General features: G+C 39.5%; 1 protein-coding gene across 4 annotated transcripts in view; it reads left to right on the plus strand.

Annotated features, from left to right (window-relative positions):
- Window positions 1–26,596, plus strand: part of RAD54B (RAD54 homolog B) — a 113,379-nt gene that overhangs the window by 2,163 nt on the left and 84,620 nt on the right. For all 4 annotated transcript variants that reach the window (XM_003938759.3, XM_074386852.1, XM_074386853.1 and 1 more), the window contains exons 2-3: window positions 4,707–4,857; window positions 18,576–18,747. In XM_003938759.3, the coding sequence (XP_003938808.1) occupies window positions 4,723–4,857; window positions 18,576–18,747 (307 nt within the window). In that variant the 5' untranslated portion in view covers window positions 4,707–4,722. The remainder of the gene's footprint in view (window positions 1–4,706; window positions 4,858–18,575; window positions 18,748–26,596) is intronic.

Below are 26,596 nucleotides of genomic sequence, written 5' to 3' on the forward strand. Positions count from 1 at the left end.
AATATATAACATATCCACTTTATAGCAGTGTAATTTACGGTGTGCCATTAGATATGTACATTTTGATGTTTTGATATACAGCTGTATATACACTCCCGTAACCACACTACAATCTTATATAGATTATTCTATCACCTCAAATAAGTTCCCTCATGCTTCTTTGTGTTCTAGTCTTTTAAATGTACATAAACACGTTATCCTTTTTCTTTTCCTTTTTAAAAATTAGAATGAGGCCAAACATGTTTTGTGGCCATTTTTCCTTTGATTTATCAAAAAATATTTCTCATGTCATTAAACGTTTTTAAAAAATGTGGTCCTCCCCATTAATGGTATCATTCACATAACAAATACTGAACTCCTTCTGTGTATTTGGTACTAGTGATATAGTGATGAATTGTACATAAGATTTCATACCTGAGTTAATAGCTGAGCGAGAATGATAGGGCAAATATCATTGCAGTGTGAAAAGTACTTCGGTAGTACACATACAGGAAGGTCCTCCAGTCCAGTCTTTGGGAAGAGATGAAGAGGGCTCATGGTTAAGACTCCTAAAGGATAAGGTAGAATTATTCAGGCAAAGAAAAGTGGGAAAAAGCATTCCCAACTTTGTATAAGGGAAAGTTTGTTCAAAGCCTAGAGAAAAAGAGAACATGGCTAGCATGGGGAACAGTACTGACTCAGTTTTGGTGGTATATGAAGAGAGTGTGTTCAGTTCTGTGGCTGTACCATAATTTATCTAGTACTTCATTATGGACATACTCGTTTCCTTTTCTCCCCCTACTGTAAGTAATACTAGCATGATTATTTTTATTTATTTATTTTTCTGAGACAGTCTCACTCTGTTGCCCAGGCTGGAATGCGATAGCACAATCTCTGCTCACTGCAACCTCTACCTCCTGGGTTCAAGTGATTCTCATGCTTCAGCCTCCCTAGTAGCTGCAATTACAGGCATCTACTGCCACGCCTGGCTTTTTTTTTTTTTTTTTTTTTTTTAGATGGAGTTTCTCTCTTGTTACCAAGGGTATAGTGCAGGATGGCACGATCTCGGCTCACCGCAACTCTACCTCCTGGGTTCAAGCAATTCTCCTGCCTTAGCCTCCCGAGTAGCTGGTATCACAGGCATGCACCACCACACCAGCTAATTTGTTATTTTTAGTAGAGATGGGGTTTCTCTCTGTTGATCAGGCTGGTCTCAAACTCCCGACCTCAGGTGATCTGACCGCCTCGGCCTCCCAAAGTGCTGGGATTACAGGCATGAGCCACTGCGCAAGGCCTCGTATTTTTATATTTTTAGTAGAGATGAGGTTTCACCATGTTGGCCAGGCTAGTCTCAAACTCCCGACCTCAGGTGATCCAACTGCCTTGGCCTTCTAAAGTACTGGGATTACATGCGTGAGCCACCTCATCCTGCCCAGCATGGTTATTCTCATACATAGTTACTTGTGTATTATCTTTGACCTTAGGTTAAATTGCCAGAATTGGAATTTCTGGGTTAAACAGATAACGTTTGTAGTCATGTTGATCCTTGCTGATGGCTTATGTTAAATAGTGTCATGTTCATCCTTGCTGATGGCTTATATTAAATAGCGTTTTGTGGTGTTGTTTTGAATTGGAGTGCTTGCTACTATCTATTGCAGAAACGTGATGTATGTATGTAATGTTCTTGTTTTCCATCTGAACCCCTATTGAGTTCCTAGTGGAAATAGGGTTGAGCGAAAGTTGGGAAACCTGGTTCTAGTCTCTTGATTTATATTTTAAAAAATTCCACTGTTTTCAAATGAAATAGGATAGTAAAAACAAATTGAATTATAAAAATGTCTTTTAAATTGCCAGATTTCATTCATTTCAAATATTTGTTAGTGATTGTAATGTATCTGTCATTGTTGCCAGACACATTATAGTCATTAGTGGTGGAGAAAACAAGCATGAGATTGCTACCCTCATGTGGTTTATGGATTACAGGCATGAGGAATAGAAAAGCAACATTTTTGATATTTTTATGTAAATTGTATTTCCTTACATTTTGAAATTTTTATTTATTTATTTATTTGTTTTTTGAAATGAAGTCTCGCTCTGTTGCCAGGCTGGAGTGCAGTGGCACAATCTCGCCTCACTGCAACCTCCGCTTCCTGGGTTCAAGCGATTCTCCTGCTTTGGTCTCCTGAGTAGCCGGGACTGCAGGTGTGTGCCATCACGCCCAGCTAATTTTAGTATTTTTAGTAGAGGCAGAGTTTCACCATGTTGGCCAAGATGATCTCCATCTCTTGACCTCGGGATTCACCTGTCTTGGCCTCCCAAAGTGCTGGGATTACAGGTGTGAGCCACCTTGCCTGGCCTGAAATTTCTATTTAAATTACTTTAAAGATGATATCATGATGAATCTATAATGTTATCAAAATTGGCATTATATATACTTACATTTACACCATTTGTATTAGTCTGTTCTCACTGCTAATAAAGACGTACTTGCCATGTGTCACTATGCATTTCTTCTTTGTGCCTTCACATCTCTTCTTGTTACATTTTAAAGCATTTTTTTTTTTTTTTTTTTTTTTGAGACGGAGTTTCGCTCTTGTTACCCAGGCTGGAGTGCAATGGCGCGATCTCGGCTCACAGCAACCTCCGCCTCCTGGGTTCAGGCAATTCTCCTGTCTCAGCTTCCTGAGTAGCTAGGATTACAGGCACGCACCACCATGCTCAGCTAACTTTTTGTATTTTTTTTAGTAGAGACGGGGTTTCACCATGTTGACCAGGATGGTCTCGATCTCTTGACCTCGTGATCCACCCGCCTCGGCCTCCCAAAGTGCTGGGATTACAGGCTTGAGCCACCGCGCCCGGCCCAAAGCATTTTTATAGTATGCGGTTTGCCTAATAAAGCATTCTCACAGCAAAAAATAAATAAGTAAATAAATAAAGACATCCTCGAGACTGAGTAATTTATAAAGGAAAGAGGTTTAATGGACTCACAGTTCCACATGGATGAGGAGGCCTCACAATCATGTCAAAAGGAAGAGCAAAGGGACGTCTTACATGGCAGCAGGCAAGAATGCTTGTGCAGGGAGCTCCCATTTATAAAAGCATCAGATCCTGGCCGGGCGCGGTGGCTCAAGCTTGTAATCCCAGCACTTTGGGAGGCCGAGGCGGGTGGATCACGAGGTCAAGAGATCGAGACCATCCTGGTCAACATGGTGAAACCCCGTCTCTACTAAAGATACAAAAAATTAGCTGGGCATGGTGGCACGTGCCTGTAATCCCAGCTACTCAGGAGGCTGAGGCAGGAGAATTGCCTGAACCTAGGAGGCGGAGGTTGCAGTGAGCCGAGATCGCACCATTGTACTCCAGCCTGGGTAACAAGAGCGAAACTCCGTCTCAAAAAAAAAAGCATCAGATCTTGTGACATTCACTACTGTGAGAAAAGTATGGAGGAAACTGCCACCATGATTCAGTTATCTCCACCTGGCCTTGCCGTTGACACATAGGGACTATTACAATTCAAGGTGTGAGATTTGGATAGTGACACAGCCAAACCACATCACCATTCAATTAAAATCTTAAATTCTTTTCAATAGCCCTTGATAAAAAATAAAATCTTACTAGCTATTGAACTTGTTTTCTGAGGTCTTGCTACTGTGTTGCCCAGGCTGGTTTTGAACTCCCAACCTCAAGGGATTCCCTCACCTCAGCCTCCTGAGTAGCTCAGACTACAGGCACGCACCACCAAGCTCCTCTTATCTTTTTAATAGAGGCAGGGTCTCCCTATGTTGCCTAGGCTGATCTCGAACTCCTGGGTTCAAGGGAAGCTTCTGCCTCAGCCTCCCAAAGTACTGGGATTACAGGCATGAGCCACCACGCCTGGCCCCTTTTACCTTTTTACAATGATTGTATTACCAAACCAAACTTGAGTATGCCTGCCTGGCATAGCAAAGCTGTCCACAGACATTTGGATTTGCAGCAAGAGAAAGTGAGGCATCTATTTCAGGGTGCCAAGCGATGAAAATTGAACAGCTAAAGCTTAAGACCCAAACTCTGATGGCTTACCTGTAAGCATTTTTAAAGATGGGGAGGCAGAGGTTACAGGCAGAGCCATAAATCAATGCATCATTGATTTGGCCTAAAAAGGCAAAACATCTTGAAGTGGGGGCTTAAACGAGTAAGATGGATTAAAAGATTCTCTGATTTGGAATTGGTTAAGGAAGTGAAGCTTTGTCTAAAAACTTGGATCGACAGTAAGAAATGTTGAGCTCTGGCCTATGGGTATGACTTCTTCCAAGCCCCTGAAGAAGAAATTTAGAACAAAGAATAGCAGACTTCAGTCCTGTTTCCCCTAATTTGAGGTCTGTGTGCCAGTAGACAGTATTTTCATTTGGTGGGGTCTGGATTTCTGAAAACTCAAGGACGTATGTTAAGATGTTACCTTTAGTTTCTATAGGGCACCAAACATTTTGTCACTCTAACTTCCCTCATCATTATTTTAAGCTGTTACCTTCTTGCTAATCATATTGCTCCTATACTTCTCAGGGCTAGCCAGGTGCCTGGAATTTCCTTTGAAGGAACTGAAGATTTTCCTTTGTTTCTATGTTTGGGGGGCCAGGCAGGACCCTAAGAGGGGTTCTTGCTCCATCTCAGTTGTAATTTTGATCCATTTTTGTATTTGAGGGTGATTATAATTAGATTCATGGGTGGTTACTGTTTTGGGTATTTTTCAGGTCACCACTGCTGAATATGAGACGATCTGTGGCACCAAGTCAATTGCAGGGGAATTCCTTCAAAAAACCAAAATTTATGCCTCCAGGAAGAAGTAATCCAGGTCTGAATGAAGAGATTACAAAACTGAATCCAGATATAAAATTATTTGAGGTAAGACAAAAAAGGACTCAAAATATAGATAATATGGAGAAGCATCTGTGCTTTAAAAATGCCGTTTAAAGAGTTAAAGAGATGTTTTCAGAGATACTATATCAGTATCTCTGAAAACATCTTTCAAAAACCTTGGAAATGAAGATTACATACATTTTTTTTAAAGGAATAACAGGCTGGGCTCAGTGGCTCATGCCTGTAATCCTAGCACCTTGGTGGGCAGAGGCGGGAGGATCACTTGAGTTAAGGAGTTCAAGACCTGCCTGAGTAACATAGTGAGACGCCGTCTCCACAAAAAATAAAAATTTAGCAAGATGTGTTGGTCTGTGCCTGTGGTATCAGCTACTTGGGAGGCTGAAGTGGGAGAATCACTTGAGCCTCAGAAGTCAAGGCTGCAGTGACCTGTGATTATGCCTCTGCACTCCAGCCTGGGCAACAGAGCAAGACCCTGTCTCAATCAATCAATCAATGGAATAACATGAACTTAGGTCTATAAAATAAACTTTGGGTAATGATAACTAAATGCCTCTTTGAGACAATGGGTGGAGAGTCTAATCAGTGTTGTTTTTAAAGTTACCACATAAATAAGTGAAAACTTATTTAAATAAGGTGATTTAAAGAGAAAAAATACATAATGATTTGTATCACTATTTCTGGCGTTTCTTCTCATTTTTATCTATAAAAAGTGAATAGTGGCCGGGCGCAGTGGTACACGCCTGTAATTCCAGCATTGTAGGAGACTGAGGCAGGTGGATCATGAGGTCAGGAGTTCGAGACCAGCCTGGCCAACATGGTGAAACCCTGTCTCTACCAAAAATACAAAAATTAGCTAGGTATGGTGGCGGGTGCCTGTAGTACCAGCTACCTGGGAGGCTGAGGTAGGAGAATCATTTGAACCATGGAAGTAGAGGTTGCAGTGAGCTGAGATCACCCCATTGCATTCTAGCCTGGGCGACAGGAAGAGACTCCATCACACACACAGACACACACACACACACACACACACACACACACACACACACACACAAAAGTGAATACTGGTCGGGTGCAGTGGCTCACGCCTGTAATCCCAGCACTTTTGGAGGCTAAGATGGGCGGATCACCTGAGGTCAGGAGTTTGAGACCAGCCTGGTCAACATGGTGAAACCCCCTCTCTATGGTGTGCGCCTGTAGTCCCGGTTGCTCTGGAGGCTAAGGCAGGAGAATTGCTGGAACCCGAGAGGTGGAGGTTGCAGTGAGCTGAGATTGAGCAACTGCACTCCAGCCTGGGTGGCAGAGCAAGACTCTGTTCTAAACAAACAAACAAAAAGTGAAGACTGAAGGCAGTCTTAGTATGTCTTGTTTACTATTAAGAAAAAGGATTGTTTTGGGCTTAGGTCTAAGATCAAAGGTCTTAATACGTATGAAAGGTATGTAAAGGTGTATAAAGTATAGAGAAGGCATAAAACATGGAGAATTCATACTTTCTACTACCCTGCAATTCCCGGATTCTTTTATGCTATAGGGATTAAAGTCTGTTAATTTTTTCCCTCTTTTTTATTGTAGTAAAACATATATAACACAAAATTTGCCATCTTAGCATTTTTAAGTGTACAGTTAAGTGGCATTAATGACTTTCACACTGTTGTGCTACCATCACTACAATCCGTTTCCAAAACTTTTTCATTACCCCAAACAGAAACTCTGTACCTATTAAACATTAACTCCCTGTTCTGTCCACTCAGCTCCTGATAACCACTATTCTACTTTCTGTCTGTATAAGTCTGACTGCCCAAATACCTCATGGAAGTGAAATCATATTTCATATTTGTCCTTTCGTGTCTGGCTTATTTCACTTAACATAATGTTTTCAAGGTTCATCCATGTTGTAGCATCTATCACAGCTTAAACTTTTTGTATAGTTGAGTAATCTTATATGGTTTTACCACATTTTGTTTAACCATCGTTCATCTATTTGATGCACACTTTGGCAGTTTCCATCTTTTGGCTAATGTGAATAATGCTGCCGTGAACATTGGCATCCAAGTTTCTGTGTTCCTGTTTTAGTTCTTTTGGGTTATAACTAGAAATGGAATTGTTAGGTAATGTGGTAATTCTGTGATTAGCTTTCTGAGGAACTATCAAACTATTTTTTCATAGCTGTACTATTTTACATCTTCACCAGGAATGTGTGATGGTTGTAGTATCTTCATCCTCAGAAACACTTGTTATTTTTTTGTTAAAAAAAATTCTCGTTATTGCCATCTCAATAGATGTGAAGTAAAACAACAATTTCATTGTGGTTCTGATTTGTATTTCCTTAATGACCGGCGAGGCTAAGCATCTTTTCATGTGCTTATTGGCCATTTGTCTATCTTTGGAAAAATGTCTGTTGAAGCCCTTTGCCTGGTTTTTAATGGTTGTCTTTTTTCGTTGTTGAAAAAACCTGCTAATCCTTGACTCTGCTTTTTTCTGTCTGCATGTGTTTGTTTTATCCTATGCTTCTTTCCCTCGTAGGTTGTCAGCACTTACCAATGTAAAAATTCTGGCACACTGTAAGGAGAAAACATAGGCTTTTGTTTTCTTAATAAGGTTTCTTCCTTTCTTTTTTAAAATGCGGCTTTATTTAGGTGTTGATAGAGTTTGGATATTTGTCCCTTTAGAATCTCATGTTGAAATGCGACCTCCAGTGTTTGAGTTGGGCCTAATGGGAGATGTTTGGGTCATGTAGCGGGGATCCTTCATGAATGGCTTCATGCTGTCTTCATGGTAATGAAAGAGTTCTCACTCTTGAGTCCATGTGAGATCTGGTTGTTTAAAAATAGTGCTGCCGGGCCCGGTGGCTCAAGCCTGTAATCCCAGCACTTTGGGAGGCCGAGGCAGGTGGATCACAAGGTCAAGAGATCGAGACCATCCTGGTCAACAAGGTGAAACCCCGTCTCTACTAAAAATACAAAAAATTAGCTGGGCATGGTGGCATGTGCCTGTAATCCCAGCTACTCAGGAGGCTGAGGCAGGAGAATTGCCTGAACCCAGGAGGCGGAGGTTGTGGTGAGCCGAGATCGCGCCATTGCACTTCAGCCTGGGTAACAAGAGTGAAACTCCGTCTCAAAAAAAAAAAAAAAAAAAAAATAGTGTGGCACCTCCTCACTCTCTTGCTCTCTCTCTTGCCATTGAGACACAGGTTCCCCCTCACCTTCTGCTCTGATTATAAGCTTCTGGAGGCCCTTATCAGAAGCAGAAGCTGGCATCATACTTCCTGTACAGCCTGCAGAACTGTAAGCCAAAATAAACCTCTTTTCCTTATAAATTACCAAGTCTCAGGTATTCTTTTATAGCAATGCAAATAGACTAATACAGATATAATTTAAATACCCTACAGTCTACTTACTATAACTCAGTGGTTTTTAGTACATTCACAGAATTGTGCAGCCATCTCCACAATCAATTTTGGAACATTTTCATGACACTAAAAAGAAACGTTTTATCAGTAATTTATTTCTTATTGCCAAAATAACAGTTTTCTCTTGCTGCTGAAACAAATTACTACAAATTTAATTGCTTAAAATAACACAAATGAATTATCTTATAGTTCTGTAGTCCGAAGTCCAACACAGATCTAACTAAAATCAAGGTGTTGGCAAGGCTACATTCATTTCTGGAGATTTTAGGAGGAAATCTGTTCCCTGGCCTTTTCTAGCTTCTGCAGGTCACCACATTCCTTGGCTCATGGCCTCCTCCTTCCGTCTTCCCAGTCAGGGATGCAAGTTTGAGTTCTCAAGTTTCCTTCTCTTTGGTTCTTGGTGGCTAGGACTTGTTTGATTAGATAAGGCCCACCTAGGTAATCCAGGATCATCTCTCAATTTCAAGGTTCTGTTCCTTAATCACATCTGCAAAGTCCTTTTTACTACATAACAATACTCATAGATTCTGGGGATTAGGGTGTGGATATCTTTGGGAGCCATTATTCTGCCTGCCACACTGAATAATCTGTTGTTTTAATATACCACATTTTATTTATCCATTCATTAGTTAATGGTCATTTGGGTTGTTTCCACTTTTTGATTATTATGAATAATGCTTATGAATGTGTACAGATTTTTGTGTGGATATATGTTTTCATTTGTCTCTCTTTTTTTTTTTTGAGATAAGGTCTTACCCTGTTGCCTAGGCTGGGTTGTGATGGCACCATCATGGCTCATCGCAGCCTCTACCACCTGGGCTCAAGTGATCCTCCTACCTCTGTCTTCCAAGCAGCTAGGACCACAGGCGTGTGCCATCATACCGGGCTAATTTTTAAATTTTTTATAGAGATGGGGTGTCTGCCTATGTTGCCCAGGCTGGAGTCTCAAACGGACGTTGCCCAGAGCTCAAACGTCCTCTCCTCAACCTTCCGAAGTGTTGAGATTACAGATGTGACCCACCATACTTGGCTATGTTTTTATTTCCCTTGGGTATATTCTGAGGAGTAGAATTGCTGGATCATATGGTAATTCTATGTTTAGCCTCTTAGGGAACTGACAAACTCTTTTCCAAGATGACTGTACCACTTTCATTCTTACCATCAATGTATGAAGGTTTTAATTTCTCCATATTCCTACCAACACTTACTGTCTTTTTGATTATGGCCATACTAGTGGGTGAAGTGTAGTACCTTATTGTGGTTTTGATTTGCATTTCTCTGATAGCTGATATGGAGCACTTTTATGTGTGCTTATTGCTCATTTGTGTATCTCTTTGGAGAACTTTTTTTTTTTTTTTTGAGACGAAGTCTCGCTCTGTCACCCAGGCTGGAGTGAGCCATTGTGCCCAGCCAAGATTGACGGATTGATTGATTTTTGAGATGGAGTCTTGCTCTGTCACCCAGGCTGGAGTACAGTGGCATGATCCTAGCTCATTGCAACCTCTGCCTCCCGGGTTCAAGCGATTCTTCTGCCTCAGCCTCCAGAGTAGCTGGGACTAAAGGTGCCCGCTGCCATTCCCAGCTAATTTTTGTATTTTTAGTAGAGACAGGATTTCACCATGTTATCCAGACTGGTCTTAAACTCCTGACCTCACGTGATTCATCCACCTCGGCCTCCCAAAGTGCTGGGATTACAGGCATGAGCCATCATGCCTGGCCTGTTTTCACTTTCTTGATCTCATTTGCAGTACAAAAGTTTTTAATTTTGATGAAGTCCAGTTTACCTATTGTTTTGTCGTTGGTGGCACTTGTGCTTTGGTGTCATGTATAAGAAGGTTGTGAATATTTATGACTATATTTTCTTTTAAGAGTTCTATAATTTTTATAGTTCTACTTTTTTTTTTTTTCCCGAGATGGAGTTTCGCTCTTGTTACCCAGACTGAAGTGCAATGGCGCGATCTCGGCTCACTGCAACCTCCGCCTCCTGAGTTCAGGCAATTCTCCTGCCTCAGCCTCCCGAGTAGCTGGGATTACAGGCACGTGCCACCACGCCCAGCTAATTTTTTTTTATTTTATTTTTTTGTATTTTCAGTAGAGACGGGGTTTCACCATGTTGACCAGGATGGTCTCGATCTCTTGACCTCGTGATCCACCCACCTCGGCTTCCCAAAGTGCTGGGATTACAGGCTTGAGCCACCGCGCCCGGCCTATAGTTCTACTTCTTACATTTCAGTCTGTGATCCATTTTAAGTTAATTTTCATGTATAATGTTAGGTAGCTAGCTTTATTCTTTTCATGTGGATAAAAGACTATTTTTTTTTCCCTTTGAATTGTTTTGACACCTTTGTCTTAAGGTTTACTTTATTCTTTTGAGACAGGGTCTCACTCTATTACCCAGGCTGGAGTGCAGTGGCATGATCATAGCTCACTGTAGCCCCAATCTCCCAGGCTCAAGTGATCCTCCTACCTCAGCCTCCTCAGTAGCTGAGACCACAGGCATGTACCACCACACCTGGCTAATTTTAAATTTTTGTAGAGATGAGGGTCTCCTTATGTTGGCCAGGCGGGTCTTGAACTCCTGGGCTCAAGCAGTTCTCCCACCTCTACCTCCCAAAGTGCTGGGATTACAGACATGAACCACTGTGCCCCACCAAGATTTATTTATTTTTTTATTTTTGAGACAGAATCTTGCTCTGTCACCTAGGCTGGAGTGCAGTGGCATCATCTTGCCTCACTGCAAACTCTGCTGCATGATTCTCCTGCCTCAGCCTCGCAAGTAGCAGGGATTATAGGCATATGCCACCACACCCAGCTAATTTTTGTATTTTTCAGTAGAGTTGGCGTTTTACATGTTGGCCAGGCTGGTTATGAACTCCTGACCTCAGGTGATCTGCCTGCCTCAGCGTCCCAAAGTGCTGGGATTACAGGCGTGAGCTACCCCACCTGGCCAAGATTTATTTTTTGATGTAGTGTCTGAGGACTAATTTCAGACAAAAACACTGATTTATTATTATTTTTAAAAATTCTACATATAGTTATTTTACTTTATAAAACTGACAAAATGGGCATTTTTGAAGTTACACAGGAATTTTAAGCAAGTTAACTTGAGAAACCTAAAAGTATTAGGCTTAGCAGTCAATTCTGCCTTCTCTTCACTTTGTCTGTTACATTCTTAACTTTTTGTTCTTAAATTATTTCTTATCTTAGATTGAATTAACCAGTAGTGAGACAGTATTGCTTTGGTGACTTCAGTGGTTTTTACTTGATTGGTCTGATAAATATAAAATCTGGGACAAATGGAACATCAAAACAAATATACTAATGGATTATAACCCACTGAATAATACAGGAGTCTGAATCCATACTAATGTATGTATGTAAATAAATAAATAAATAAAGAAAGAAAGAAAGAAAGAAAGGAAGAGTAAACTCTTCCTTACACTGGAATGCTAAAGCATAGAAATAGAAGTAGTGATGGTGTTAGAGAGTCTCAATGGATGCCAGAACTAGTGGGTGAATGTTTGATGAAGAAATAGGATATTTGAATATACTCAAGTATCTTCTCACAACGTACTTTAAAAAATTTCAAAGGGAAAAATACTTTGGCAGACACCACCTTAATCAGTGATCAACAGACTGATAGTATGTGCCTCTTAATACGATGAACTGTGGTATTCCTGCCTCAAATTCACCATCTGAAACTAATCATAGGGAAAGATCAGAAAAATCAAAATTGAGGGATATTCAGCAACGTATCTGGCCTGGGCCTGTAATCACAGCATGTTGAGAAGCCAAGGTGGGAGGGCTGCTTGAGCCCAGGAGTTCCAGACCAGCCTGGGCAATGGGGCAAGACCCCATCTCTAAAAAAAAATTTTTTTTGTAATTAGCTTGGTGTGTTGGTGTGTACCTGTGGTGCCATCTGCTTGGGAGGCTGAGGTAGGAGGATCAACTGAGCCCAGGAGGTTGAGGCTGCAGTGAGCTGTGACTGTGGCACTGCACTCCAGCCCTAGGTGACAGAGCAAGACCCTGCCTCAAAAAACTAAATTAAGGAGAGAGATCCAAGATGGCCGTTTAGCAGCCCCTCAGGATTGCAGCTCCCAGTGAAGGTGCAGGGAGTGAGTGGATGCCAGACTTTCAGACGAATTTTTGTTGCCCATGGACCAGTAGATCCCCAGTGGAGAAGCCCCTCAGGTCGCCAGCGGGACTCTTTTGGCCGGTGCAGTGGTTCTCAGTGCAGAGTATGTGGGACTGGGTGCCCTGTTATTTGGCATTTGGAGCTCTGGGAAGGCAGAGTCGCCCATTCAGCTGATTGAAAGGGGGACTGAAGCGGGGAGCCAGACTGGGAGATTCCCAGACAGAAAAGCACCACGAATCTCAGCGCTGTTTCAGCCTTTACGGTCACGGCACAGGAAATTGCATAGATCCTAGTGCCTTTTCCGTGGGCAACTGGGCACCTGGGAGAGAATCGACTGTTCAATTAGGAAAAGAAAAAAAGGGGACTCCGAGGCGGGGAGCCAGGTGATCGGGCTTGGCTGGTTCCACCCCTACAAAAAACAGCAATTGGAAAAGCTGACAGTTGAGAGTTTCACAGCAAGCACAGCTGAACCCGGGAAGGTCCGGCTCTGTGGGGGAGGGGCGTCCGCAGAAGGAAAACAAACAGAAATAACATCATCACCAACAAGCTGGACGTCCACTCAGAGACCTGATCTGAAAGTCAGCAATTACAAAGACGACAGGTGGATAAATCCCCAAAGATGGGAAGAAACTAGCGTAAAAAGGCTGAAAACATCCGAAATCAGAATGCCTCTCCTTCAGAGGATTGCAGCTCCTCATCAGCAAGGGAACAAGGCCTGATGGAGAATGAGTGTGATGAATTGTCAGAATCAGGCTTCAGAAGGTGGATAATAAGGAACTTCTGTGAGCTAAAAGAACATGTTTTAACCCAATGCAAAGAAACTAAGAACCTTGAAAAAAGGTTTGAGGAAATGCTAACGAGAATAGACAATTTAAAGGGGAATATAAGTGAATTAATGGAGCTGAAAAACACAATATGAGAACTTCGTGAAGCATCCACAAATTTCAACAGCCGAATTGACCAAGCAGAAGAAAGGATATCAGAGGTCGAAGACCAACTCAATGAAATAAAACGAGAAGACAAGATTAGAGAAAAAAGGGTAAAAAGGAAAGAGCAAAGTCTCTAAGACATATGGGACTATGTGCAAAGACTTAATCTACATTTGATAGGTGTACCTGAATGTGATGAAGAGAATGAATCCAAGCTGGAAAATATTCTTCAGGATATTATTCAGGAAAACTTTCCCAACCTAGCAAGGCAGGACAATATTCAACTCCAGGTAATACAGAGAACACCACAAAGGTGTTCCTCAAGAAGAGCAACCCTAAGACACATAATTGTCAGATTCACCAAGGTTGAAATGAAGGAGAAAATGCTAAGGGCAGCTAGAGAGAAAAGTCAGGTTGCTCACAAAGGGAAGCCTATCAGACTCACAGCAGATCTCTCAGCAGAAACCCTACAAGCCAGAAAAGAGTGGGGGCCCATATTCAACATCCTTAAAGAAAAGAACTTTCAACCCAGAATTTCATATCCAGCCAAAGAACTTTCAACTCACAATTTCATATCCAGCCAAACTAAGCTTCATAAGTGAAGAAAAAATAAAATCTTTTGTGAACAAGCAAGTACTCAGAGATTTCATCACCACCAGGCCTGCTTTACAAGGACTTCTGAAAGAAGCACTACACATAAAAAGGAACAACCAGTTATCAGTCATTCCAAAAATATACCAAAAGGTAAAGAGCATCAACATAATGAAGAATCTGCATCAACTAATGGGCAAAACAGCCAGCCAGCATTAAATGGCGGTATTAAACTCACATATATTAGTATTAATCCTAAATTTAAATCGACAAAATGCCCCACTGAAAAGACACAGACAGGCAAATTGAATAGAAAGCCAAAACCAATTGGTATGCTGTGTCCAGACCTATCTCACTTGCAAGGATACACAAAGACTCAAAACAAAGGGATGGAGGAAGATTTACCAGCCAAATGGAGAGCAAAATAAATAAATAAATAAATAAAAAGCAGGAGTTGCAATTTTCGCCTCTGTTAAAATAGACTTTAAAGCAACAAAGATCAAAAGAGGCAAAGAAGGACATTACATAATGGTAAAAGGATCAACGCAACAAGAAGAGCTAACGATCCTAAATATATACTCACCCAATACAGGAGTATCCAGATACATAAGGCAAGTTCTTAACAACTTATAAAGAGACTTGGATTCCCACACAATAATAGTGGGAGACTTTAACATCACATTGTCAATATTAGACAGATCAACGAGGCAGAAAATTAACAAGGATATCCAGGATCGAACTCAGACCTGGAACAAGTAAACTTAATGAACATTTACAGAACTCTCCACCCCAAATCCACAAAACATACATTCTTCTCACTGCCACATTACACCTACTCTAAAAGTGACTACATAATTGGAAGTAAATCACTCCTCAGTAATTGCATAGCATTTCACAGGTTTAAATGAAACATTGGCTGTCTGCTTGTTTGTTATTTTCCTCCCTTATTCCTTCCTGTCTCCATTGTTAAGCACAATTAAAAAAAAAAAAACTGGCCTGTAATTTTGAAATTTCAAGACCAGAAATGATGAATAAAGTTAGAGATTAAAGGAAACTAAAGGAATTTACTGACTAGATGTAATGTGTGATTTAGGATTGGAACCCGATTTGGGGAAAAATCTATAAAAGACATTATTGGGATAAGCGACCACATTTGAATATGGACTATGGATTAGATAATAGTATTATACCTGTGTTAAATTCTCAGTTTTGATAATTTTACTGTGATTATGGAAGATAGTCTTTGGAAACACACCTTGAAGTGTTTAGAGGCAAAGGAGCTTAGTGTCTGCAGCTTACTCTCACCTGTGTATGTGTACACACATACACAGAAAGAGAAAAGGGGGAGATAGGGGAAACAGAAGAAAATGTAAAAAAATGGTTAATGTGGGTAAAGGTATATAGGAATACCATTTTTAGAATGTTTCCATGAATTTGAATTTATATCAAAATAAAGTGTTCCAAAAAATAAAATTCGTGGCCTTCATTAGTTGACTTACTTAAAAATCTGGTTAGATATAAAAAATACAAAATAAAAATTTTATCAGGTAGGTTTTTTTTTTTTTTTTTTTTTTTTTTAAAGACAGAGTTTCACTCTTGTTGCCCAGGCTGGAGTGGAGTGCAGTGGCACGATCTTGGCTCACAGCAACCTCCACGTCCCGGGTTCAAGCAGTTCTTCTGCCTTGGCCTCCCGAGTAGCTGGGATTACAGGAATGTGCCACTACGCCCAGCTAATTTTGTAGTTTTGGTAGAGATGGGGTTTTACCACGTTGGTCAGGCTGGTCTTGAACTCCCAACCTTAGGTGATCTGCCTGCCTCAGCCACCCGAAGTGCTGGGATTACAGGCATGAGCCACCTTGCCTGGCCCAGATAGGGTTTTTTTGAATGTTTGTTTACTAACCATGGAATGTATTAAGATGAGTATTTATAGTAACATGACAACTTTGTCTATTATTGTGAATTCCTATTATTAAAAAAAAAAAATCAACCATGTGCTACTGTGGTAGACAGAAAAAACGGCACTTTAAACATGTTCATGTCCTAATCACTGGAATCTGTGTTACCTTATGTGGCAAAAGAGACTTTGCTGAAGTGATTAATGTAAGGACCTTGAGATGGGGAGGTTATCCTGGATTATCTGAGTGGACCCAATATAATAAGGGTCCTTAGAAGTAGAAGAGGGAAAGGGAAGAGTGTCAGAGAAAGTGATGGTGATTAGAGAAGCGGGGCAGAGAGATGTAACATAGGTGATTTTGAAGATGGAGGAAGAGGGCTTAGCCAAAGAATTTGGGTGGCTTCTAGTATATTGAAAAGACAAGGAAATATATTATCTCCTAGAGCATCCAGAAAGGAATGCAGCCCGGTGGTAACAACATAGTAAGACCTAAGCCTGAGTTCTAAGTTACAAAACTATAAAATGATAAATTTGTGTTGTTCTGTGCCACCAAATTTGTGGTAATTTGAGAGAGCAGTAATAGAAAACTCATACATATACGAAAAAAAGAGAAAATAGCATATAATGAACTTCTTTGTCTGTATTACCTAACTTCAACAGTTGAAATTTTGTATTTTTTGAGATAGGGTCTGGCTCTCTTGCACTCTTGGCTGGAGAGCAGTGGTGCAATCTCAGCTCACTGCAACCTTGGCCTCCTGGCTTCAAGCCATCCTCCCACCTGAGCATTCCAAGTAGCTGGGACTATAGGCACACACTAGTGTGCCTGGCTAATTTTTGTATTTTTTTGTAAAGACTGAGTTTTACTATGTTGCTCAGGCTGGTCTCAAACTCCTGAGCCCAAGGAATCTGCTTGCCTTGGTCTCCCAAGTGCTGGGATTACATGTGTGAGACACCATGCCTGGCCATGACCAATCTTTTTTCATCTTTTTAAAAAAAAAAATTTTTTTTAGAGTTTCACTCTTGTTACCCAGGCTGGAGTGCAATGGCGCAATCTCGGCTCACCACAACCTCCGCCTCCTGGGTTCAAGCAATTTTCTTGCCTCAACCTCCTGAGTAGCTGGGATTACAGGCACGCACCACCATGCCCAGCTAATTTTTTGTATTTTTGGTAGAGACGGGGCACCATGTTGACCAAGATGGTCTCGATCTCTTGACCTCGTGATCCACCCGCCTCGGCCTCCCAAAGTGCTGGGATTACAGGCTTGAGCCATTGTGCCCAGCCTAAAAAAATTTTTTTAAAGTTTTTTTTGAGACAGGCTTTCATTCTGTCACCCAGGCTGGAGTATACTGGTGCATTGTCAGCTCACTGGAACCTCTGCTTCCTGGGCACAAGCGATTCTCCTGCCTCAGCCTCCCAAGTAGCTGGGATTACTGTTGAGTACCACCGTGCCTGGCTAATTTTTGTATTTTTAGTAGAGATGGGGTTTCACCATGTTGGCCAGGCTGGTCTTAAACTCCCGACCTCAAGTAATGTGCCTGTCTCAGCTTTGCAAAGTGCTGGGATTATAGGTGTGAGCCACTGCACCTGGCCTCTTGTTTCATCTGTACTTTTCCACTCCAGCTTGAGTCCCTCCCCACTTACTTTGATACAAATTCCAGGAATATATTTTTATTTGTAAATTTTTAGTATATGTCTCTAAAATATAAGAGCTTTTTAAGAGTGGGTGCAGTGGCTCATTCCTGTAATCCCAGCCCGGTGGGAGGCTGAGGCAGGAGGATTGTTTGAGGCCAGGAGTTCAAGACCAGCTTGGGCAACATAGTGAGACCCCATCTCTACAAAACATAAAACACATTAGCTGGGTGTGGTGGCACATGCTTGTAGTTGCAGCTACTAGGAAGACTGAGGTGGGAGGATCCCTTGGGCCCAGGAGTTGAAGGCTGCAATGAGTTATGGTCATGCCACTGCACTCTTCAGCCTGGGCACCAGACTGAGACTCCATCTCTATAAAAAGAGGTGGGGGCTTGTTAAAAAACCCAACATAGTTACATTACCATTATCTTACCTAAAAATTAATATTTAAGTGTTGATTTTATTATTGAGAAATTTAACAAGAAAAAGTATTTTACAATGAGAATGGCATGTTATGATTTGTTTGAAAACTCTTCTGTGCTTATGTATACCTATTATAGTGACTCTGAAAACAAAACAAAGCAAAACAAAAAAACTCTTTTGATATGTTGTTTAAAATACAGTATAATTATAAGCATAATTTTTCATTCATATCTTTCAGTTTTAGGAGCATAATTTAAAATAGTTCTAAGAACAAGCAATAAAAATTAGATTTTAATTAATTAATTTTTTTGAGATGGAGTCTCACTCTATTGCCCAGGCTGGACTTCACAGTCTTGGCTCACTGTAACCTCTGCCTCCTGGGTTCAAGGGATCTCCTGTTTCAACCTCCCAAGTAACTGGGATTATAGCCACTTGCCACCACACCTGGCTAATGTTTATATTTTTAGTAGAGACAGGGTTTCACCATGTTGGCCAGACTGGTCTCAAACTCCTGACCTCAAGTGATCCACCCGCCTCGCCTCCCAAAGTGCTGGGATTACAGGCGAGAGCCACCATGCCTGGCAGATTTTAATTTATTTAAAAATATCTAGTTCTAATTTATATATATAATATGTATATGTGCTGGTAGCTCATATTTTAAATTAGAAACTTTTCGTAAAAATACAGGAAATTAAATTTGATTTCTGATTTAAATATATATTTGGCTCTTTTAGGGTGCTGCAAATAATAACACCTTTTTCCCGTCACAAAATGATCCTAGAATATGCAGTTTAAATCTTCTGCCTACTGAAGAAAGTACTAGAGAAATTAATTACAGAGATAATTGCAGTGGAAAATACTGTTTGGAAGCACCTACTATGGCAACATTAGATCCACCTCATACAGGTAAGATTGTTTTTTATTGATAAGGTTTATATGACCAATGGTATTATAGTATTCTTTTAATTACGATTTAAGAATGAATATATTATATTAGAAACTTGTTGATTTAATACTAGATTGTTGGCAGTTCAGGTTTTTTATTGTCATAATTTATACTGTGATTAAAATGTACTTTATAGTAGATGTATGCTTAAAGTTTATTATAAACTTGGTCAAATGTGATCTTTTCCTCAAGTACCAAGATTGTGTTTAAAGATATGATTTAAAATTTGTTTTCTAAAGAGCATGTTAATAGGAACTAAAATTGGAGAGTTGAACTTGAAATTAGTTAACTGTTAATTCATTACAGTTTGGAGTAGTTTGAATCAGAGTTGAATTATTAAGATATATACTTGCACGAAAATCAAGAATTTAACAGATGCTCCATCCCTCTGTTGTTGAACTGAATTGAAATAATGATTATGGTTCTTTTTGTATCTGTAAGAGATCACTATTTGTTAGGTAACTAAAAAAAAATAATTAAGATGGTTCATAGATGTTTATTTGACCTTGTGAAAGCCATCATTAAGACTGTTATTTACATTAAGACTGTTACATTTTGTTTATTTTTTGGTTGAATGAACAGATTCAGCCAGCCGGCCCCATCTGTTGGGCTACAGAATAGTAGCTGCCATCCTTATGATACCAGCGCAAATCAACTAAGTGCTTAAGCACTTAACCATTTTGAAGGAAGTTCTTGGACTTTCTGATGATTAATGAATTTTACCTGTGAATGGGTTTGTATCTTGCATGGGCAGAAAGGAATTTTGTATTTACCTAACTGGCCATTATCTTAGTGCCATTTATGTGCTCCTCATAACTTTTCAAAAGCTGTGACTAGTGTCAGAACGAGGTCTAGAAAGACTTGTTGAGCTAGTTCATTACAGGAAGATCCCTAGGAGCAGCTCTAGACATGGCAGTTTACCTGCCGCTCTGTCTTACTGATTTGCTGTCCCTTCTTTCTCTCCTATTTCCCCCCTTCTTCCTTCCTTCCTTCCATCTTTGTTAGGTGACTATTCTGTTTCCCCAGGTTTTCTTTTCTACTTTAAGCCTGAGGTAGATAATGATCCATGTATACCCAGTTCTTTTCTAACTTCTTTACCACAAAATGACATTTAGATTCTGGAACATAATACCTTCTATGTTACTGATCGTGGGATTTATTTGTGTTCTACTACAGTTTCTCATTCTCTTCCCTGCTAAATTTGAGAAGGGAGCTAAGAGTTAAGATAAAATAAAGAGGGAGTTAATTTACTCAACTCCTAATCCCTTAATCCTTTCTCTGATTTAGTACATTTACTGGACTGGGGAACCTGTACCAGCCTCCTGATACCCTCCTGTCTCTTGTTCAGAGAGAGGTTAAACTGGGGAAAAGAGCTTTGTGAGAAGTGTTTTGTTCTTTATGGTGGATTGTTGGAGAGGGATGTAGTGTATAGAAAAGCATAGAGATGGAGACCTATTTAGTATCCACTCACCCTTTCACATCCTTTTCATTCTAAATCTAATCTACCTTGCAATGAGCTACAAACTTGTATATCCCAAATAAAATATGTCATTTCCCCGTCACCTTTTTACTGAAAAATTCCTACATATTCCCAAATAAAATATGTCATTTCCCCTGTCACCTTTTTACTGAAAAATTTCTACATATTCTCAAGTTGAAAGAATGATCCAATTAACATCCTAAATTCACCAGTTACTTTGCCTCATTTGTGTGCTTCCTCTCTTTCTCTCTGTGTATATGCACTCCCCTCAACCTTTTGAAAATAAGTTGCATATATCATGCCACTTTATTTCTAATCACTTACCTTTGTATTTCTTGAAATAAATGTTTTCTCCTGCATAACCACACGTTGTTATTATAACAAACAAGATTAATAGTAATTCATAATATTTAGTTCATTGTTAATATTATTTTTGCTTAAGCTAGTTTAAGTTTGGTTTCTCTTTCAACGGAAAGAGCCCTGATAAGTACATTTTCATTTCTTAAATTCACTGGAAACTTTGAGTCTCTTCATAACATTACCAGTCTGCAGATAATATTCTTTGTGTGAGAATGAAGATACAGGTCTATCACTAATGACTTCCCCCAAAGCTTAGGGAATGTGGTTTCTTCTGGGTTTGTGGTAGAAGGGCCCACTTCTATCTTTTTGGTCCAAGCTCCACAGGTCTCTCTCTTTTTTTTTCCATGAACAATCTAGTTCAGTACTTTCGAGCCTGGGCTTTTAAAAACCATATCCTGGTAGAGGGGAAATGTGGTGGCTTGAATTGTGTCTCCTAAAGATAGATGTTAAAAGTCCTAAGCCTTGGTGCCCATGAATGTGACTTCATTTGGAAATAGGGTCTTTGCAGATGTAATCAAGATAGTCATACTGGATTACAGTAGACCTTAAATTTAATGACTGGTGTTTTAATGAAGAGAGTGATAGAAACATGAGGGAAAAAGGCCATATGATGATGGAGACAGAGATTGGAATAACCACCCAAGATTGCTGGCAACCACCAGAGGCTAGAAAGAAGCAAGGAAAGCTGGGTGCCGTGGCTCACGCCTGTAATCCCAGCACTTTGGGAGGCCGAGGCGGGCAGATCACAAGGTCAAGAGATTGAGACCATCCTGGCCATGGTGAAACCCCGTCTCTACTGAAAATACAGATATTAGCCGGGCGTAGTGGCACGCGCCTGTGGTCCCAGCTACTCGGGAGGCTGAGGTGGAAGAATTGCTTGAATCCAGGAGTCAAAGGTTGCAGTGAGCCTAGATTGTGCCACTGCATTCCACCCTGGTGACAGAGCAAGACTCTGTCTCAAAAAAAAGCAAGGAAAGATTCTCCCTTAGAGCCTTCAGAGAGAGCATGGCCCTGTTGACACCTTGATTTTGGACTTCTGGTTTTCAGACTGTGAGAGAATAAATTCTGTTGTTTAAAGCCAGCCAGTATGTAGTACTCTGTTACAGGAATCTCAGAAATGAATATAGGACACCCCAGACCTCTTGAATATTCAGAGCTATAGTATCTTTAGAAAATGAGAAACTTTTTTTTTATTCTTTCTGATTCTTTCTTATTCTGAAGAACTATAAGAGGAGACTCTGCTATCTTCTGTTACCTGTTTACTTGAATCTCCTTCACAAAACTGTGACATACAAACTGCCAAACCTTGTTGAGGTTTTAAATCAAACTACTTGGATTCAAAAACATTTTGAGACTGAATGAAGAGATGCTGAGAAACTTGCAGTTTCCTGTAGCTGAGTCCCTTGGTTGTCTTTTGGCTTCAGAGTGCTTCAGAGAAGTCAAGTAGCCACAAAGAGGCTACTGGAACATTATAGTTTGCAGTAATATTTAAGAGATTAGTTTCAAAAGTGTTTTGGAACAAAAGTCATGCTGTAATGGATATGTGATGAATGAAAACAGGCCAGTGGAGGAAGTGAATGTGAGTAAAGTATGTAAATAAAGTATGTAAGTAAATAAATAAATACGGTTGTGAAGGAAGTAGTATCTCAAGGAATGGTAGGGGACCAGAGAGTTTTTTTTGTTTTGTTTTTGTTTTAAGGTAGTATGTTGTAGGCTGAGAGGAAAAAGGTAGTGAAGAGTGGAAGATATAACTGTCTTTCTCTGGTGGAGAGATTTGCTAAATGTTTCTCAAGTGCGTCTTAGGTCATTGGAGATGGTTGGATGTATTCTCAAGGGTTTATACATTCTCAGATAAGTTAGACTTTTGTGCTTTTGTTTAAATGATATGAATAAAAGTGTATATGCTTGTGCTAGATCTTTTCCTTGTAATTGAGTGCCATTACAAGATTTTATGCCTGCAGATGAGAACAAGTAGACAAATGTGTAAGTGGCATACTGTTGCCAAATGAAAGTTTCCCATATTCCAATAGGGATGGTGAATGAATTAAGCCATCACATCCCTTGTTGGAGAAAAGCTTGTTAAACACAAAAGATGGCCCGGCGTGGTGGCTCGCGCCTGTATTCCAAGCACTTTGGAGGCCAAGGCCAGCCTGATCAACATGGTGAAACCCCGTCTTTAAAAAAGAAAAAAAAAAAAATTAAAACAACAACAACAACAACACAAAAGATGTGTGTCAAATCTGTTGGTATCGTATTTGTATGTAATTAGCAGTTTAATGTCAGCAAAATATCTCTATCATGAAATTAATGTTTTAAAATATTTTATTGGTTTTATTTATATTCATAAATGTTTTTTATTGTGATAAAATATACATAACATAAAATTCATAAGTATTTTAAAGTATACAATTAAGTGGCAGTTAGCATATTTAGTCTTGTATAATTGTCACTTCTATCTAGTTTCAGAACATTTTTCTGTTTCTAAAAAGAAACCTCAGATCAATTAAGCAGTCACTCTCCTTTCTCACCTCTTTTTCCAGTCCCTGGGAACCACTAATTTACTTTCTGTCTCTGCGGATTTACCTGTTCTAGATATGCCATGCAAAGAGAATCATACAATATATAGTCAGTCCCTTGTGACTTTTTTAAAAAAGGTAATGCATGCACATGGTAAAAAAATTCAGAAGGTGTTAATAATATAGTAAAAAGTTGGCCAGGTGTGGTGGCTCACACCTGTAATCCCAGCACTTCGGGAGGCCGAGGCGGGTGGATGAGCTGAGGTCAGAAGTTTGAGACCAGCCTGGCAAACCTGGTGAAAACCTGTTTCTACTAAAAATACAAAATTAGCTGGGCATAGTGGTGCGCACCTATAATCCCAGCTACTTGGGAGGCTGGGGCCGGAGGATTGCTTGAACCCTAGGAGGAGGAGGTTGCAATGAGCCAAGATTGCACCATTGCACTCCAGTCTGGGCAAAAAAGAGCAAAACTCCGTCTCAAAAAAATAAAAAAGGATATAGTAAAAGGTCTCCCTTCCCTGTTATCTAGCTATCTAGTTCCCTTCCCCAGAGGTAACCAGTTCCTAGTTTTTCGTATGTCTTTTTGAAGTATTCTACATATTTGGAAACATATTTGTATATATATATATTTTTCTCCATCTAAATAATTGTTTACTAGCTTCCTTGTTCTATACATTGCATTTTTACTACAACAGTATATACTGAAATCTTTTTGTCAATATATTTACAACTTATTTATTTATTTATTTATTTGGGACAGTGGAGTCTTGCCCTTTTGCCCATGCTTGAGTGCAGTGGCGTGATCTTGGCTCACTGCAACTTCTGTCTCTGGTTTCAAGCAATTCTCCTGCCTCAGCCTCCTGTGTAGCTGGGATTACAGGTGCCCACTACCACTCTCAGACAATTTTTTTGTATTTTTAATAGAGACAGGGTTTCACCATGTTGGCCAGCTGGTTTTGAAACCCTGACCTCAAGTGATCCACCCACCTCAGCCTCTCAAAATGCTAGGATTACAGGCATGAGCCACTGCACCCAGCCAGACCTATGTTACTTTTAAAAACAAATTCCATTGTGTAGGTGTGTCAAATATACTTAACCAATGTCTTATTAATGGATATTTAGTTTGTTTGGGATCTTTTGTTATTACAAACAAAGCTGCAATAAATATCTATATAATATATACATTTCTATAGGAGACTGTATTCACAGATAATTACCTTGGAGTATGATACTTATCACAAGATATGTGCATTTAGCATTTTGATGGATAATGATAAATTGCCTTCAAAAGAGGTTAGTACAGGCTCATACTCCCATCAGCAATGCATGAGGAATGCATTTATCATATATTGTGATGCTCAATCTATATGTAAATATATATTTACATTTTTGATATTTGGCAGTCTAATAGTTTATATTTGTTGTGCTTTAAATTTAAACTTTTTGATACAAAAGATTATTTCAAAATTACAGAAAAATTTAAGGATAATATAAAAAACGTTCACTAATTTAACATTTTTCTCTGTATTGTATGTATATGTGTAATATTTCAGAACCAGTTGAGAATAAGATACTGACATAATGCTCCGTCACCTTAAATTCTTCAGTATGTATTTCCTAAACAAGGACAGGCTACTGTATGATAAAGTATGCAAGTACAATAGTCAAAATCAGGATACTAACAATGATACAATACTATGGTCTGAATGTTTTTGTCTCCCCAAAATTCATACGTGGTTACCTAAGCACTAATGTGATGGTATTAATACTAAGAGTTGAGGGCTTTGGGAGGTGACTGGGCCTTGAGGGTGAAGCCCTCATTAGACTTCCCAGCCTTAAGATCTGTGAGAAATACATTTCTAGTGTTTATAAGCTACCCAGTTTATGGTATTTTGTTATACCGGCTGAAATGGACTAAGACAGTGTCCTTTATGACAAAAACAAATTTAAAAATGAATAAACTTTTTTTTTTTTCTGCTAGACCAGGATATGTCTTATATTTAGTCATCATGTCTTTCAGTTGCCTTCGATCTGGAACATTTTCTTAGTCTTTGTTTATGTTTTGTGACTAGTACAGGCCAATCATTTGTTGAATGCTCATCAGTTTGGGTTTGATATTTCCTTATAATTGGATTTAGTTTGCACATTTTTGGCAGAAATATCACAGAAATAGTTCTTAGTATATCATCAGAAGGCACATGGTGTCACTTTATCCCATTACTGATGATAATAAGTTTGATTATTTGAATATATTGGTGTCAGCAGGGTTTCTTCCCTATAAAATTCTTTTTACCTTTGTAATTAGTAAGTATCTATGGGGAGTTACCTTGAAACTGCTGATTCTTACCTGAAATTTATTACTATAATTGTTTGTCAAATATTGGTTTTCTCATTCCATCTCTGTTAGTTGGCCTTCTGTTGCAAGGAAGAGCTTTCCCTTCTCCCTCATTTATTTGTTAATTAATTTTTATGGATTCATAAATGGCTATTTTATTCAGTGGGTTATAGTCTGTTACTATCATTTATTATGATACTTAGATTGCCTCAGCCAATGGGAGTCCCTTTACCAAGGCTCCTTGTCCTTTTGACAATCCCCATCAATTTTTGAGCGTTTTTGTGCTTCTGGCACAATAAGATCTTTCCTGCCCCAGCTCTAGAAATCATTCAAGAGCCCTAGTTCTTTTTTGGTGGAGAAGTATATTTAAAAACCAAGAACTGAGCACTAGGTGTACTCATTGATACTGCAGTGTTATTGCTTTTAGCTGTTCCAGCAATCAAAACTACGAAATCTATGTATGATTACATGTGTATTTATCTATAAATATTAAATACCACAAGCTCATACCAATACCTCTAATTCTAATTCAGTACCTCAGGATTCATTTTAGTTTGCAGCCCCTACGTTCATAGCAAAAAACTTGGTTATTATTATCCTAAATATATTACCTCTTAATTTCATTTCTGTGTAACTGGTCTATCAAAAAGGGACCAAATTTAATAGTACATTTTTTTTTTTTTTTTTTTTTTTTTTTTTTTGAGACAGAGTCTCATTCTGGAGTCAAGCAATTCTTGTTTCTGAGCCTCCCATTTAGCTGGGACTACAGGTGTGCACCATCACATTCGACTAATTTTTGTATTTTTAGTAGAGATTGTGTTTCGCCATGTTGGCCAGGTTACTGTATAACTCCTGGCCTCAAGTGATCAGCCCACCTCAGCCTCCCAAAGTGCTGGGATTACAGGTGTGAGCCATGATGTGTGGCTGAGATTTTATATCCTTATTAAAAGTTAGATTATACTTTTTCTCACAGAAAGTTTGACATGATGAAACTTCTTTTGTTTATGTATGACTTTTAGCACCATCATAAAAAGGGTTTTTGCAAATATTTGTGGATTGCTTAACTTTTCTTAGGGCCCTAAAATTCTTTGATATTCAAATCATTCTCTTTCCAAGTA

The sequence above is a fragment of the Saimiri boliviensis genome, chromosome 15 (assembly GCF_048565385.1).
Source record: "Saimiri boliviensis isolate mSaiBol1 chromosome 15, mSaiBol1.pri, whole genome shotgun sequence".
Taxonomy (NCBI): Eukaryota; Metazoa; Chordata; class Mammalia; order Primates; family Cebidae; genus Saimiri; species Saimiri boliviensis.